The sequence below is a fragment of the Carassius gibelio genome, chromosome B6, assembly GCF_023724105.1.
Source record: "Carassius gibelio isolate Cgi1373 ecotype wild population from Czech Republic chromosome B6, carGib1.2-hapl.c, whole genome shotgun sequence".
Classification (NCBI taxonomy): Eukaryota; Metazoa; Chordata; class Actinopteri; order Cypriniformes; family Cyprinidae; genus Carassius; species Carassius gibelio.
In genome coordinates, this window is record NC_068401.1 from 7,930,280 (window position 1) to 7,945,287 (window position 15,008).

A 15,008-nucleotide genomic window follows, 5' to 3' on the forward strand; every position below is an offset into this window, starting at 1 on the left:
TATGGGACCGTCACAAGCATCCCGGTTTTCATCGAAATATCTCAAATTGTATTCGGAAGATGAACAAAGCTTTTATGGGTTTGGAGCAACATGGTAAGTGATTGATGACAAAATTTTCATTTTGGGGTGGAGTATCCCTTTAAACCTCAAAATTAATTACCCTGGTGTTGTTGCTGGTGTTAAGAGGCTTCAATTTAGCAGGTTTTATAATATATGAATTGATGATAAAAATCTATGTTCGTAAAATGATTAATTAAAATATAAATCATTCTCAAGAAATAAAATTTTTGTATAATATGTAAGTATATATTAAACACTCTACAATCCCAGTGTGGTTTAAGTTGTTCATTGGTTTGCATCTTTTCAAGACATTTAAAGGCAAAAACATCAAGTTCTACAGAAGCTTTATTTGTTCAATTTTCATTTCCATGGTTTTAAATGGTTTTGCAGTCAATTGTGCCCTTTTAATCAATATTAGATTTCTTCATTTAAACAATTCACTCAGATATTGTGTTCTGTGTCTCTCAGCTAGCTGCTCCTGATTTAACAACCTATTACATGCTATCTTTTCATCAAAGTCATCCATCTTATCTAGATTCTGATCATGAGACATAACAACTCTGTAAATAACACAGAACTTTGTTTCCCAGTAAAGTCAAAGCTTCATAGTATGAACTTGACACACTAACTGCTGTAACGTATAACTGTAATACTTCATAAATGACTCTTGCCACAAGATGCTGAAGTGCATATATGCAGGTGTTTCGGTAGGATAGTTATTTGGTGTACAGCTGCGTGAAGTGTAGCGCAAATCTACAGGATAGATCACTGCCAAAACTAATAGTGCCAAACACCCTTCATATATGGGTTGTTATATATGACTTGCTGCTATGAATATGTATCAGACTCTGATGTTTAATTATGTGCAGTGTGTTTAATCAGACGTAGATCCCAACAGCAATGATATAACAACTTCTTTAAGTTTTGATCGATTCAGTTCCCTTGCATGTGTGTGTGTGCGCACTGGAGAATTCCTCATTACCCAGGGAGGAACACAGACTACAATGGGCAGTGGGTCAGTATTGGGATTTATTGATTAAGCTGCTCTGTAAAAGAAGAAAGACTTTTTAATTATGCACATATGGAAATTATAGTCATATTTACTATACTACAACAATGCTTTATATTCTTACTGAATATTTCCGGTATTATAATTACCTCTACCCACAGATGGCTTGTTTAGAAGAGACCGCAGTCTTTGAGATTTTCTTTGATGATAATATCTGTTACGGCATCGAACACAAACTTGACGTTCTCTGTGTCTGTGGCACAGGTCAAGTGGGAGTAGATTTCTTTGATGTCTCGTCGCAAGTTCAGATCTAAGAACTGCATCTTGATGTAGTTACCAGCATCCTCAAAGGTGTTGGGACCTGAGAAATGCATGACATTGTAGTTTAAGAATGGTTTTGCATATCAGAAACGGAAGCCTAATTATGAGTGATGTTCCATGAGGAACCCCTACTTAAAATGTGTTAATATTATCCATTTAAATAATAGAATTAAAAGAATTAAGTTTATATTTTTGTTTAGCAGACAAAATGCTGTCTCACCATCATAATCCGGGAAGCACATGCTCAGATGAGCTTTCTTGATCTTCTCCAAAAAGACGTCCTTCTTGTTGAGGAAGAGTACAATGGATGTGGCGGCGAAGTAACGGTGGTTACAGATACTGTTGAACAGGTGGAGACTCTCATGCATTCGGTTCTTTGGTTGGAACGACATAGAAAAACAGGGTTTGTGTATGAGTAATAGTGCATGCAAAACGTCTCATTGATGGACCACAATGGCAACCTACCACTTCATCATCCTCCACCAGCACCATGTCGTATGCGCTCAGAGCAGCAATGAAGATGATACAGGTCACACCTTCGAAGCAGTGGATCCACTTCTTCCTCTCCGAGCGCTGACCGCCCACATCAAACATCCTGCAGACCACGAAAATCAGATTGTTGACATTGGTGTCCATTCAAACACCATACTGATACTGATGGTAATTGGTTGGTTTACTTCATGCCATAGCTATCATTGAGGAGGCTGAAGGTGTACCTGAAGTTGAGGTCCTTGAAGGAGAACTGGGTCTCGATGATACCGGTGGTCTTCACTCTTGATCGCAGGACGTCCTGTTCAGTAGGGACATAGCCAGGCTTGACCAACCTCTCCAGGTCATTCAGATAGCTTGGAGACAGAGTAAGAATCAATGCAGTGTTTTTCAAGGAAATTTGATTACTGATTTGATTATGGACATTAAAAAATAATTTAAAAGGCTAATTATGAGGCCATACTATCCCGCAGAGTCGTTGAGCTGGTATTCGGAGGCTCTGTCAAAGCACACCTGGATGCCCGAGTCCTTCCACAACCTCAGGATGATGTCAGACAGCTCCTTTGGCATGGTGCCTTCCTCGATGGTGTCTGCTAAGTGCATCAGCTTCCTTGCATCATCCTTCAGCAAACAGGTAAATGACGTCATAAATGATTTGTTCAATTAGTCGTGGCAATACATGTTTTTACGTTACTTTAATTCTTCGAAATGATTTAACTTCAAGATTCAATTTTTTTAAGTTAAAGAATGTGGAATTTCTTTTTACATATTTATCAGCTTCTATGTATTTGGGACGTTGTAACTAAAGGTGTTTAAGTATTAGCTAATATACACATTTTTCTAAAGTGATGAAAGGTGACTTTAAATACTGTAAAATCTTCATTACATTTACATTTAGCAGGCGCTTTTATCCAAAGCAACTTACAAATGAGGACAATGGAAGCAATCAAAATCAACAAAAGAGCAATATGCAAGTGCTAGGACAAGTCTCAGTTAGCTTAATGAAATACACGTAGCAAGTTTTTTATTATATAATAAAAAGAAAACAGAAAGAATAAAAAAAGAAAGTGAGGCCATGTATGGTGACCCATACTTGGAATTAGTGCTCTGCATTTATCCCATCTTAGTGCACACACAAACCGTGAACACAAACCCGGAGTAGTGAAGCCATTTTTTGCTGCAGCACCTGGGGAGCAGTTCAGTTCGGGGTTCGGTGACTTGCTCAAGGACACCTCACTCGTGGTATTGAAGGTGGGAGAGAGCGCTGTACATTCACTCCTCCCACAAACAATCCCTGCCAGCCCAAGACTTGAACTTGCAACCTTTGGACTCTCTAACCATTAGGCCACGACTTCCCTACGAGCATAATTATATAATAAATAAAAGAAAACAAATAGATAGAATACAAAAAGAATAGAGAAGCTAGGTTTACTTTTATTAAATTTTTGAGAGTGCAAGTATAAAAGCGTCAAGTAAAAAAAAAAAAAAGAAAATAATTAGAAGAGTAGAGTAATAGGGTCAAGTAAAGGTCATCATGATTTAATAGTCTTTTTTAACATTCATGATCTCCCCTTTTAATCTATTTTTAAATTTTGTTTTGTTTTACGTACAACTTTCAATTTTAGTTCATTGTGTTAGTTTGAGTGAAAACTATTTCAAAGGAGATCTTTTATTATTATTATTATTATTATTATTATTGCAGCAGCTTTATAAAAAAAAAAATATATATATATATATATATATATATATATATATATATATATATATATATATATATATATATATATATATAAATATATATATATATATATATATATGAATTATAATTCATTCAAAACCATTCAAAAACCATTTCTGTTGTACATGTATTTAAAACATATCTGTAATTAGTTATATATCAAACAATTAATGTTTTTGTACATGTACAAATATTTAAACTCACCTAATATAAAGTGTGATCTCATATTTTGCAAGGTACCATGTTGTTTTGATCATGTACATACATATTACCATCTGATATACTCATTGTGCCATGGTATCTCTACAGTTATTTTCCATCATTTTAACCTGTTCACTTCTGTAAATCACCAACAGATGCTTGAATGTTTGGGTAGAGCACCTGTGCAGCAGCATCTCCATAGGAAATGTTGAGCGTGGTCATGGCTTTCACAATAGCCAGCATCGACTGCATGGTGTTGCTGTAGATGATGACAATGAACTCCAAGCTCTCTTCAAGGGAGTAACCGTCTTGGTGAATAATTCTGTCATAAAAAAAGAACATTTCATTGACCAAACTATTCATATAAAAGAGATCTGAATATGAATGAATAAGTAGTATAGTCTTACATATAAGCCAAATTTATGGTATTATCATACTTTTTATTTTAGTTTTTTCTCAGCACTTACTTCATCTGTTTGACAATAGTGCTTTTCCCCGACTCACCAGCACCTGAAGAGAGTAATCAGTTTAATATTGCAGTTATTGCTTTGATTCAGTTTTTATTACATATTCCCATGCGTTTCAAAAGTTAGTTGTTGGTAAGAATTTTGTTATGTTTTTAAACAAAGTCTCTTATGCTTACCAAGGCTGTATTTATTATCAAATATACATTAAAAACAGTAATACTGTGAAATTATTACATTTAAAATAACTATTCTGTTTTTGTTTTATTATATAATTTGTAATGTAATTTATTCCTGTGATTTCTTTTTATTATCAATGTTAAAAACCGTTGTCCTGTCTAATATTTTTGTGGAAACTGATATATTTTTTCAGGATTCTTTAATGAACTAAAATAACAGAACAGTGTTTATTTATTGAAATAGACATTTTCAACACTAGACTTTGTCTTAAAATGTATTTTAAAAGAAAGAAATATTTTGTTTGCAATTGTTTATGCACAGTATAGCAGCAAGTCATTTGTTGCAGTGCGTAATAATTTTTTCATGATGTCACTTGTATTATAATGTATTAGCTGAGATAAAACTAGATGGTAAAATATTGTAATAATAGACTTTCAGTTATGTTTTAGAAAATCAAAATCATGAGACCAAAGTTAGACAATCATGAGACAAACGTATCAGTATTTTGAATGGATTTCATGTAGTATAATACAATTTCTGATATTGATTATTAGTTGACTGATTCGACAAAAGTGTGGTAAGCCTTGGTTGCTTTATTATTTTTATAATGGCCATTTGAAAACCATAGACCTACATTGTGCCAGTGTTTTGAGGGGTAAACCCACTAAGATAAGATAGAAAGATAAAATATTTAATTATTAATTAATTGTATTTTTTATTTATTTATCTTGGCATGCATATGTGAATCAGTGAACACATCCTTCTCTACTGTGTTTATCTTTTGGAGGATTACATTAAGAGGCTTGAGGCTTATTATTTTTGTCCTAAGCCTTGTCCAAGCTCGACACCCCATGACCCTGACCCACATCACTTCACGGACAAAGACACCTGCAGTTATGATAAACAGAGATACATCTTTTGTTGAATATAAATGTATACTTTTAATATGTCTTGATTCTGGAATGAAAGTTGTTTTTTAGGCATGTGTATATTAAGTGTCTTTTGTACTAAGATTTAGATATCCCTTACAAAAAAATAAGTTTATTCAAGAGTGCTATTAGTGTACTTCTTTTAAACTAAAAATAGAGTATTATGTAGTTTTTATGTACTTCTCAGAAATATACTTAAAATTACATTTAAGTATACTTGACTTATACTTACAAAAAGTCTATAAATATATTTGAACTATATTTGTGCTCCTAGAATCCATGTTTTCATTGTTATACAGTAGAGGGCGCTAATACAAATCTTCTATACAGAATTTCCAAAATAGTCTTTTTTCAGCTTTTTGTTCAAAATGTTATTTCTTTATTTATTTTTTTATGAATCTTACCCACATTAAAGTGTTTAAAAAAGAACGCATGAAGCTAGAAGAAAATGGTTTGGTTTACAAGCAGATACCCCGGTCATTTTTTTTATGTTTTGTGTTCATATATTCATATAACAAAATCTATACAAATTCAAACCTAAATAGGGACATAGTATTATACTTAAAGTATGATGTAAATTTAACTTAAAGAAAACTTATGAGTATACTTGCTGTATAAAACTACTAAACTAGTAGTTTACTGAAACTGTACTTAGAAGTGTACAAAGTATTTAATTTAATTAGTAAACTGTCAGTATACCTATAAGTTTGTAAACTTGAAGTATACAACTTTTTGCTAAGGGAAATAATATTTTGAGTCTCCAGTTTTGCTACACTTTGGTTTGAATTTCATCAGTTTTCATCTCGCAATTTGAGCTTAAAATATTTCATGTTCCTTTCATATAACAAACTTAAAACATAAAAATTATTTTAGAATCTTTATAGCCATGATGTGAATCCATTGCCTGTTTAGATGAAATTTTAAACAGGAAGGCTTCCTATACCGTTTTCCAAATCTAGCAAACAAGCTATTCTTCATGTTTGGACTTGAGCGATCGTTTGAGTCGGCTTGTGTGTTGTTACCTAGCAGCAGAAGTTTGACGGTCCTGGCATCCTTGTCGGCGTCCTCTTTCAGTTTCTTCTCTAGCTCTCTGGAGTGTTTCTCCTCGGCGCTCGCCCCGGCCCCCATACTGACTTTTGATTAGGGAAAAGAAGTCCTTTTGGATGACCACTCGCTTGCCCAGAGGCGTCCAGGTGCTCACAGCTCACACCTCGACTGGATCTTGGTGACCTGATGAACTGCTTGGAGTCGTAGAGGGTTTTTGGAGATGTCTCTAATAACCTGGGTTGGTGGGGCCAATGAAGAACAAGGACAGAAGGCATTGAAAGCGTTGAGAGGTCATCGAACCTCAGATTGGAGGAGAAGGTGCTGTGCTCAGCAAAAGCTGATAATCTGGCCATCGTCTTCACAAACATATTACAAGTGCCATGGCGGCTGTGTAAGTGGAATAATGTGACCTTACAAAAGTTACTTGTTTGTTGATAAGATATTTAAGGTAGAAGCTAAAAGAAAACAGGTCTCATAAATGATTGAATATGTTGATTTGAGCTTGATATATTTTTCTGTATCTACATTTTGTGTAAAAAGTGCTTGACCTCATGAAAGAAAATTACATTTCTATGGCCTATAGTTTAGGAGTTCAATAGAACTTGGACTGAATGTGAAGGTGCTTTTGATGTTGAATATTGAAATCTCTATGAGTAATTCTAATCTCACTTTCCCACTGTAGTCATCAGGATCAGTTGACATTTTCCATGTTGTGGACACAATGTGCAGCGCAGCGTTTAAAGAGCTTTAGTCTTTTACGGGACAGAGCTCATTGACCCCAATCTGAAGACTGATACATTTTAATCCACCGGCATCACATGTGAGAGAGACATTCTTCATTGTACTGTTTATCAGTAGCAATTAATTTCAATATTTTGAGAGTTTGTTACAAATCATTTTAATGCATGTTTAATAATAAATCATCATATAAACTAGTATTAATAAAGCTTTTATAATGCCAAATGCAATAACAAATTTCTTTCTTGGCATCAATGGTTCCATAGAGAAACGTTAACATCTACAAATGGTTCTTTAAGGTGGAAAAAGGTTCTATAGTTGTTCTTCATAGAAAAGAAAAATGGTTTAAGAACTCTTCACTGAACGGTTGTTTGGGGAACCAAAAATGGTTCTTTGGCATCGCTGTGAAATCCCCTCTTTTGGAACTTTTATTTGCTGCATTAAATATGTATTTGCATTTATCTGGGCAAATAATACTCTGAGTATTAATAGGCTATTCTTAGGAACCGGTGCTACTTCTGCAAAATCTTTGTCATCATGACAATGTAGGTATAATTAGACAATAATCAGTCAGGATTTATAGATTTATATCAGATTAGTTTGTAATGCAAGATTAAATTTTAAATACAGCTGAGATTTTTATGTTTTTTTGTTTTTTTTTATTATTGTTCTATTCTATTTTTTTCTTGGCAGAAGGTACACAAACATTAATAAGAAATAATGTGCTGTGGTGTCGTGACATTTGCTAGTTGTGAAAATTTTAGACATTTTTCTCTTATTTCTGTGAATGCTGTGAATGGCAGAGGTGAAATAATGCAGCATAAAATCTTATAATCAGTATTAAAGAAATTACAAATCACACTCAATCTTGTAAATGACCCTAATGTAACGTTTCCAAACAATGTACTATTTTCTCAGTTAATTAAATAGGAAAATCAACATTTGAAGACCAACTTCCTTGGTATACTTTTGGTGTAAAGTGAACAATATTCACCATAACCTCTTTCAAGTGTCTCTTTCAATCTTTAAGCTAAGACTGCAAGAGAAGGGAAGTATAGGTTCACCCAGTAACTTTTATGCAGAAAGGCCAACCTGTATTTGTTATAAAATATATATAACTTTAATTAGTCAACAACAATGATGAAAAAAACCCAAAACAAATAAAAAATACATTACTATAATATTAACTGTTCATAAGCTCTAATTCAGGATCTTTTTCACATTAGAACATCCTAAAGACAAAACAAGGGGACAAACCACAGTGATGAATAACGTCTTACAAATGAAAGAAAGAAAACAAAATACATTTACAACAACCATTTCACACAGCCCGTTTGCTATGCGTGTTAAGAAAACACAACATCAGGTAATTGTGCTTGATTCCATCAATAGTTCAGCAAAGTCCTCTGTCTTTAAGAAACAGTCTCTCTCTCTCTCTCGCTCTCTCTCTCTCAATTCGTTATGTCAAAGACCATACAGCAACACAGCAATATACAGAATTTGACTACATATCTGTACAGTACAAATACAATTCATGCAAACTCAAACAAGCCCCCTAAAGTTTAGTTCCAAATGATTAATGCTTCCAAATGATCACCTATCATATGTTTAGAGGTGCTTGCATGGACGCTTATTACTAAAAATGTCTGGAGAGGTACATATTTAAAAACAATTCTGCTTTGCAAAGAGATGGATGGGTTTTGAACCCACAGCTCTTTGAAATTTCCGCGTGCAATAGTACATATTTATATAAATGAAAAGAACAAAAATAAAGTGATGTACATACTGTACAGGAGGCTGTAATCAATAATAAACCAGACATATAACACGCAGAAACGACTTTATATTTAACACACATTAGCATAGCAACATATGGAAGATCAAGAAGATTAAAAGATGAGTTTCTGATGATGATGAAGTGTTTTTCAAAGTCTTTTTGAGAGGTCACGGAATACTCAGATGCACCAAATATATGTAGAAATTCTTTATCCGTACATCTGCAGAATGAGAACACGTGCTTGGCTAAAAAAAGTCTGCTAAATGTACAACAGCTTTCCTCTGGTATCAAAACATCAAGTGCAGTCAAACTGTCCATCAAGAGATTCCAATTATCCAGTTAGTGGTATGTACATAAAGTTTTATGATAACAGTCACATGGCGTGTTATTATGCGAATACCATTGTAATAAATATATTGGAAGAAAGGTAACAATGATAACAAAATATTTGCACAGATCTATACACAAAACATTTTCGTCTCCTCTTCTTCTTTTTTTTTTTGCTCTATTTCCATACAAAGATATCCACAGAATCTAACTATGTACAGTCTACAATAAATACTATGAATTTTCAAAAATGTACTGTTTATTATCTCCTCGGTCATAATGGTTGCAGGTATACGCTTGTGTGTAATGGTAGTCAAAGACCTTGAGGTCAACCTCGAGTCTCGTTCATTTGGATGGAGTGAGATGTTTTTCCGTCTCATGTCTCAGCCATGCTGCTCTGCTCCTGGTGGTGTCTCCTGTTCCGTGGCTTCCGGAGGTCCTTCTGTACTTCCTTGAGGTCCTTCTTCTTGTGTGCGTGAGCGGCGGGGTCGTCCCCCATCTGCCAGTAGTCCTGGCAGTACTGGTTGATGAGACCCATCTCTGGCTGGCTGAGGATGGTCAGCAGGTCTTTGTACTGCTCTGCGCTGGGCGTCCAGGTGCTGGACTGTAGAGGCGGCGCGGCAGGAGCAGTGGATTCGGTCTGGATGGTGTTGACGGTGCGAGCGGAAAGGACCACCAGCTGAAGTTTGACCAGCGTGTGCTTGAAGTTCTTCTCGGTGGAGGTGCACTGGTAAACCCCTCCATCAGTGAGCTGGAGAGAGCGCAGGAGGAGACCCTGCTCCGTACGAACGACGCGTCCATCAGAACGAATCTGAAATACATCAGGTTGGAAAAAAGGTTCAAATGTACATTGATGGGAAAAGGGATTTTCATGTAACTGGTCATCGTTAATTGTTTTATTTTTCAATTACCAAATTTCAAACAATTAAATTCTGCTTTTTTTAAATATATATATATATATATATATATATATATATATATATATATATATATATATATATATATATATATATATATATATATATATCTAATATGCTTATTTGAAAATATTTCTTATAACAATCAATTAATAGATTTTTAAGATCAAAAGTGAGAAAGACATTTATAGTGTTACAGAATATTTCTATTTTAAAAATACTATTCAAAAAACATTCTATTTGTGAAAGAATCCTGTAGAATGTTTTACAGTTTCCACAAAAACAATAAGCAGCAAAAACTGTTTTCAGCATTATCACTAAGAAGAAATTCTTCTTGAGCAGAAAATCAGCACATCAGAATCATTTCTGAAGGATCATCGTGACGGCTGCTGAAAATTCAGCTTTGCATCACAGGAATAAAAAACACTTCAAAATATATCAAAATAGAAAAATGCCATATAACTGTAATAATATTTCACAATATTTCTTTTTATTTTTCAGAAAATAAATACAAATGTCTTTCAAAAACATTCAAAATCTTAATTTTTCCAAATATCTGACCAGTAGTGTAAAGGATTATATTAAAGAAATAATATCTATAGTAATTAATGCATTGATAAAATTGACAACATTCAGGATATTGCTTTATCATTACATCAATCATTGCATAACATTGTGTCACATACCTCTCTCCTCCTGTCACTGTTCTCCTTCTGGAAATGCCACTTGATTGACACATGAGGAGATCTGGCCTGGCACTCCAGGAATGCTGTGCTTCCCTCTACTCCATACTGCACTGTCTCCAACGTGTTCTTATTGGCTGCCAGGAATTAAAACAAAATACTCTTTAAAACAAGAAACACATTCCAAAATATGTTTTCCATCTAATTTTAAGACTAAAACATCTTAAGTGTATTTTTTAGGTTCCATACCATTGGAATTATAGCCCCTGCATTGTCTTATAGGGTTGCCATACTTCACATCTTGCCTCCTACTCCGCCTACAAGATTCAGAGGAGGAAAAAAAGTCTAGTAAGTTACATTCTAAGTATAACAATCAAAATTAAGACATTTACACAAATGCAGCTCTAACCTTTTTTGGTTTGCTGAGTAGCGAGAGCAGGACTTTCCATCCCAGGCACAGTAAGGGTCTCTGGCCAAGCAGCAGTCAGCACAGGCCTCTCCGTACACATCACACCTGTGCAGCGCCAGATGAGTGACGCCCACCCCTGAACTCACATACAGCTGTTGCTACACAGGGAGACAGGGAAATAAAACAAGGGTTTCAATCAAAATACGTCATACACTTGGGATTTAGAAAATCCCACGATGACAATATTGCATAAAACTGTCTGCTTAAAAAAAATGTAAATAAACTGTATTTAATATTATACCTATCAATATTTCTAAATTTGTTTTAAAGATTCTGAATCATACAGTAAATGATGTGCAACTTACCCGTTTGGGAGAAATTTTCATAGTAGTGATTGGAGTTGGAACCTGTAATATGAAAATAATTTTAGTTATTTTTTATTGAAAAAATAAATACAAAAATATAATATAATATTATTTAATAGAAATGAACAATTTTATTAAATATAATAAGATAAAATATACATTTTAATACAAAAATATATAAAAGAAAAAAAAAAGACACAAAGTTGACACAAAGTGTAATGGAAACATAAAAAAAAAACATCTTACTCTGAAGACCTCAACCTCTTCCAGAACCAGCTCTTCAGTCTGTAGATCATCTCTAGGCAGGACAATCACTTTCTGAATTGTCCCTCTATCTGTAAAAGAACAGAATAAAGGAGTCAGAAAAATGTAGAAAAATAACATTACAAAGAATGAAGTTGAAAACAGAAAAAGACAATTAATGTACTAAACTGTATTTATAGATATAGAGCTGCTTTGTAGTGTACAAAATAACTAATATTAAAAGTGTTACAAATTTTCAGTTGTAAATTGTTATACATTTTCCATATGTTTATTTATAAATTAAAATTAGATTTTGAATGCCAAAGTTCAATGTGGTCCCAGACTTTTAGACACCAGAGACTTTTAGACACCATTATGCATAATGTTTTTGTAGAAAATAAAAATAAAACATAACATAACAAGACTATGTCTATGTGGAGATGTGTAGCAAGTTCACCTGTTCCCAAGAAAAGGACTTCATAGTTGCCATCAGCTGCAGCCACTTGGTCCACTGTGATGGTGGTGAACTCATAATCCACATTAGTACGGACCACCAGGGGGCGCTTGTGGACTGGATAAACGGCATTGAACATGGTCGGATGATTGCGCATGAAGTTGATAACCTCATCAGGGTAATCTTTAGTAGACTTCATGTTGGGGGTGAACGTCCCTCCTGGACACTGAAATCACAGGGATAAAATTGAGTATTTTTTATTTTATTTCAGCATCTAAGATTGCCTAACATCATCTTTATATAATGTATGACATTTTACTAATGACACTCACTGTTCCTGGTCGGGGGTAAGGAATTTTACCCTGGTAGGCAACCCACTGGTAGTTTGGCCCTTCCTTATGAGCGAAAGGACCATTGAAGACCATGCGGACATCAGCCATGGAATAAACACATACTGCCGAACCTTTAAACACAGACCTAGAGATGCAGAAAGAGAAGAATCCATGCATTAAAACAAAAAGAGAGGTGGTAGACACCGTATTAGACCACATGGGCTTTGATATACAAAGCAAAATATCTATATATACATTAAATGTGAGTGAAATAAAATAGAGTAGAATAGACTATAACCATCTGTATGTCACAATCCAATCAATTCCTACTGGTTAAAATCAAGCCTCAGCCTACATTTGTTTTGTTTCTTTCACTTTAGAAACTTTAGAAAATATGCACTTCAAAATCTAATTTAAACTTGGAATTAATCAAGGTTTCAAGATTTTGAAATATATAAAACAATGAAAGATTAGATTATGCCCTAAAATTTAATTAAGAAATACATAAGATTATGGACCATTACTAGGTCACTAATCAAATAAAGAAATCTGTGACAGTATGCATGTGAACTCCTTTGCAGAAGGTTGAAATAAAAAAAGTTTTAGACTCAAATATAAATGCTGACAATAACATTTGTTATAAAAAAAATAAAGTACAAAATACAACATTTTTTTAATAGTGATCTTACGCCTTTGGACCCAACTGTCTGTATTACAGACATTATATGACTAGAGAATGCAGTTTTACAAATTAACACTAATACAGATACAGAGAGAGAGAGAGAAACAAGAGACAGAGGGACAGATAGAGCTGTGAAATCACTTGCAGTTGATGGAGAGTTTTCACTATTATCACCAAGAATGGTGCTTTTGGTTTTAAAGAGCTCAGACAGAGCCCGAAGGCTTCGCCGATTTGATCTGAAATCTACAGCGAGACTGTGAATTGCTCTAACACACACACGGCCTTGTGTATTTACACAAGATGATTAACATGTGAACCTCATCTAAAATGTTGACAGCTGCCTCTGAGGCCAGTTGTATAATATTTTAGCGTGTAGGAATATCCTCTCCTAACCGCATCTGATAGCGCTGGTATTATGTGGATAAGTCCTTATGAGAATATCACATCTCAGATTCACAGAAAAGCTCCTTCCTTTGTGCCGTTGGAGGACTACTGTCTGTGAAGCCTGCCAAACACTTGTTATTCAGTATGTTAGAAACAGTCTTCAGCAGCGGAGAAATGGGGGTGTTGCCCCGTGGGCAACTGGAGTGTGAATATGAAAGCAAATCTATTCAAGCTCCCTTGACAATCTGATAAGCGGCCTGATTAGTAAGAGGCGTCGAGGAGAAGTGAGGATTGGATCTCGTATTTGGGGAGAGACCATCCCGAACTTACGCACCCAGACACGGAGAAAACACCGTAGATGACGGGATTCTTGGTGTCTTGGGTTTTCTGGATGTACACGTCCCCTGAAAGAAAGATTGAATTACTTTAGACAAATGAGCAAATTCACATACTAAAGTGTGTACTTTGGTGGTGACAAGGAAGCACATACTTCTTAGTAATAAGAAAACTAGTACGTAATAAGACATATTATATTATATAACAACACGTGACTGTCTTGATAACAGAAGTTCCTTAGTTGCATAGCAGCTAGCTACATTTAGAATCTATCTACATTTAAAGTAAGAGACAAGAAATACAATTTCTAAGGTAAAATGTAACTACCTGGCAGATATTACTGAAATCCCTGCTGAAAAACTGCATCATAGAAATTCTAATGGTTTCCACTACAAATAGTAACATTACAAACATAACAAACCATCAACTTTTAACCATTAAACTATTAAATGGTTTCCTGTAGGGTGTTTTGGGACATATTCCATTAGGATTTAATGGTTTTAACAAGCCACCAATATAAGGCGACCAACCAGTAAAGGCTAATAGGCACCATTACAGTTTCCATTAAAACCAGTACATTCCCATTATAACCTGTAAATCATTACAGATTCTGATGATGATTATTATTTTTTATAGCTATAGGCTAGGGATACAGCAAAAAAGAGACAGGAAGTGGCCCACCCTGTTTACAGTCAAACAAAATATGTAGCCAATCAGAGAACGCTCTGATATTCCTTATATTTGGTGTGTAGTTCTGGGTGTGTATTTCAAGGATGAAGCAGATATTGTCTAATGCAGATGCTAACTGTTAGCTGAAGTTATCAAAATGGCTAATGGCTTTAAGCACAGTTTTTTTTTTTTTTTTTTTTTTACATTTAAAAATGTTTAAGCAGCTTTTGATATTTCCTTTCTTACTACTTTTG

The 15,008-nt window shown here is 34.5% G+C and overlaps 2 protein-coding genes across 4 annotated transcripts in view; both read right to left on the reverse strand.

The window, feature by feature from the left end:
• Nucleotides 1–387: 387 nt before the first annotated feature.
• On the reverse strand, nucleotides 388–6,663 carry gnat1 (guanine nucleotide binding protein (G protein), alpha transducing activity polypeptide 1). The gene is made up of 9 exons (XM_052559050.1): nucleotides 6,414–6,663; nucleotides 4,286–4,328; nucleotides 3,999–4,140; nucleotides 2,343–2,500; nucleotides 2,107–2,235; nucleotides 1,856–1,985; nucleotides 1,611–1,764; nucleotides 1,219–1,430; nucleotides 388–1,106 (listed from the first exon to the last, which is right to left on the reverse strand). Exons 1-8 carry the CDS (start codon nucleotides 6,517–6,519, stop codon nucleotides 1,240–1,242), a joined length of 1,053 nt encoding a protein of 350 aa, XP_052415010.1. The 5' UTR covers nucleotides 6,520–6,663; the 3' UTR covers nucleotides 388–1,106; nucleotides 1,219–1,239.
• Nucleotides 6,664–8,273: 1,610 nt separating this feature from the next.
• sema3fa (sema domain, immunoglobulin domain (Ig), short basic domain, secreted, (semaphorin) 3Fa) overlaps nucleotides 8,274–15,008 on the reverse strand; it is a 42,717-nt gene continuing 35,982 nt past the window's right edge. For all 3 annotated transcript variants that reach the window (XM_052559802.1, XM_052559803.1, XM_052559801.1), the window contains 9 exons: nucleotides 14,084–14,153; nucleotides 12,684–12,828; nucleotides 12,355–12,577; nucleotides 11,901–11,989; nucleotides 11,655–11,696; nucleotides 11,290–11,447; nucleotides 11,130–11,197; nucleotides 10,884–11,017; nucleotides 8,274–10,091 (listed from right to left, as the gene is read on the reverse strand). In XM_052559802.1, the coding sequence (XP_052415762.1) occupies nucleotides 9,657–10,091; nucleotides 10,884–11,017; nucleotides 11,130–11,197; nucleotides 11,290–11,447; nucleotides 11,655–11,696; nucleotides 11,901–11,989; nucleotides 12,355–12,577; nucleotides 12,684–12,828; nucleotides 14,084–14,153 (1,364 nt within the window). In that variant the 3' untranslated portion in view covers nucleotides 8,274–9,656. The remainder of the gene's footprint in view (nucleotides 10,092–10,883; nucleotides 11,018–11,129; nucleotides 11,198–11,289; nucleotides 11,448–11,654; nucleotides 11,697–11,900; nucleotides 11,990–12,354; nucleotides 12,578–12,683; nucleotides 12,829–14,083; nucleotides 14,154–15,008) is intronic.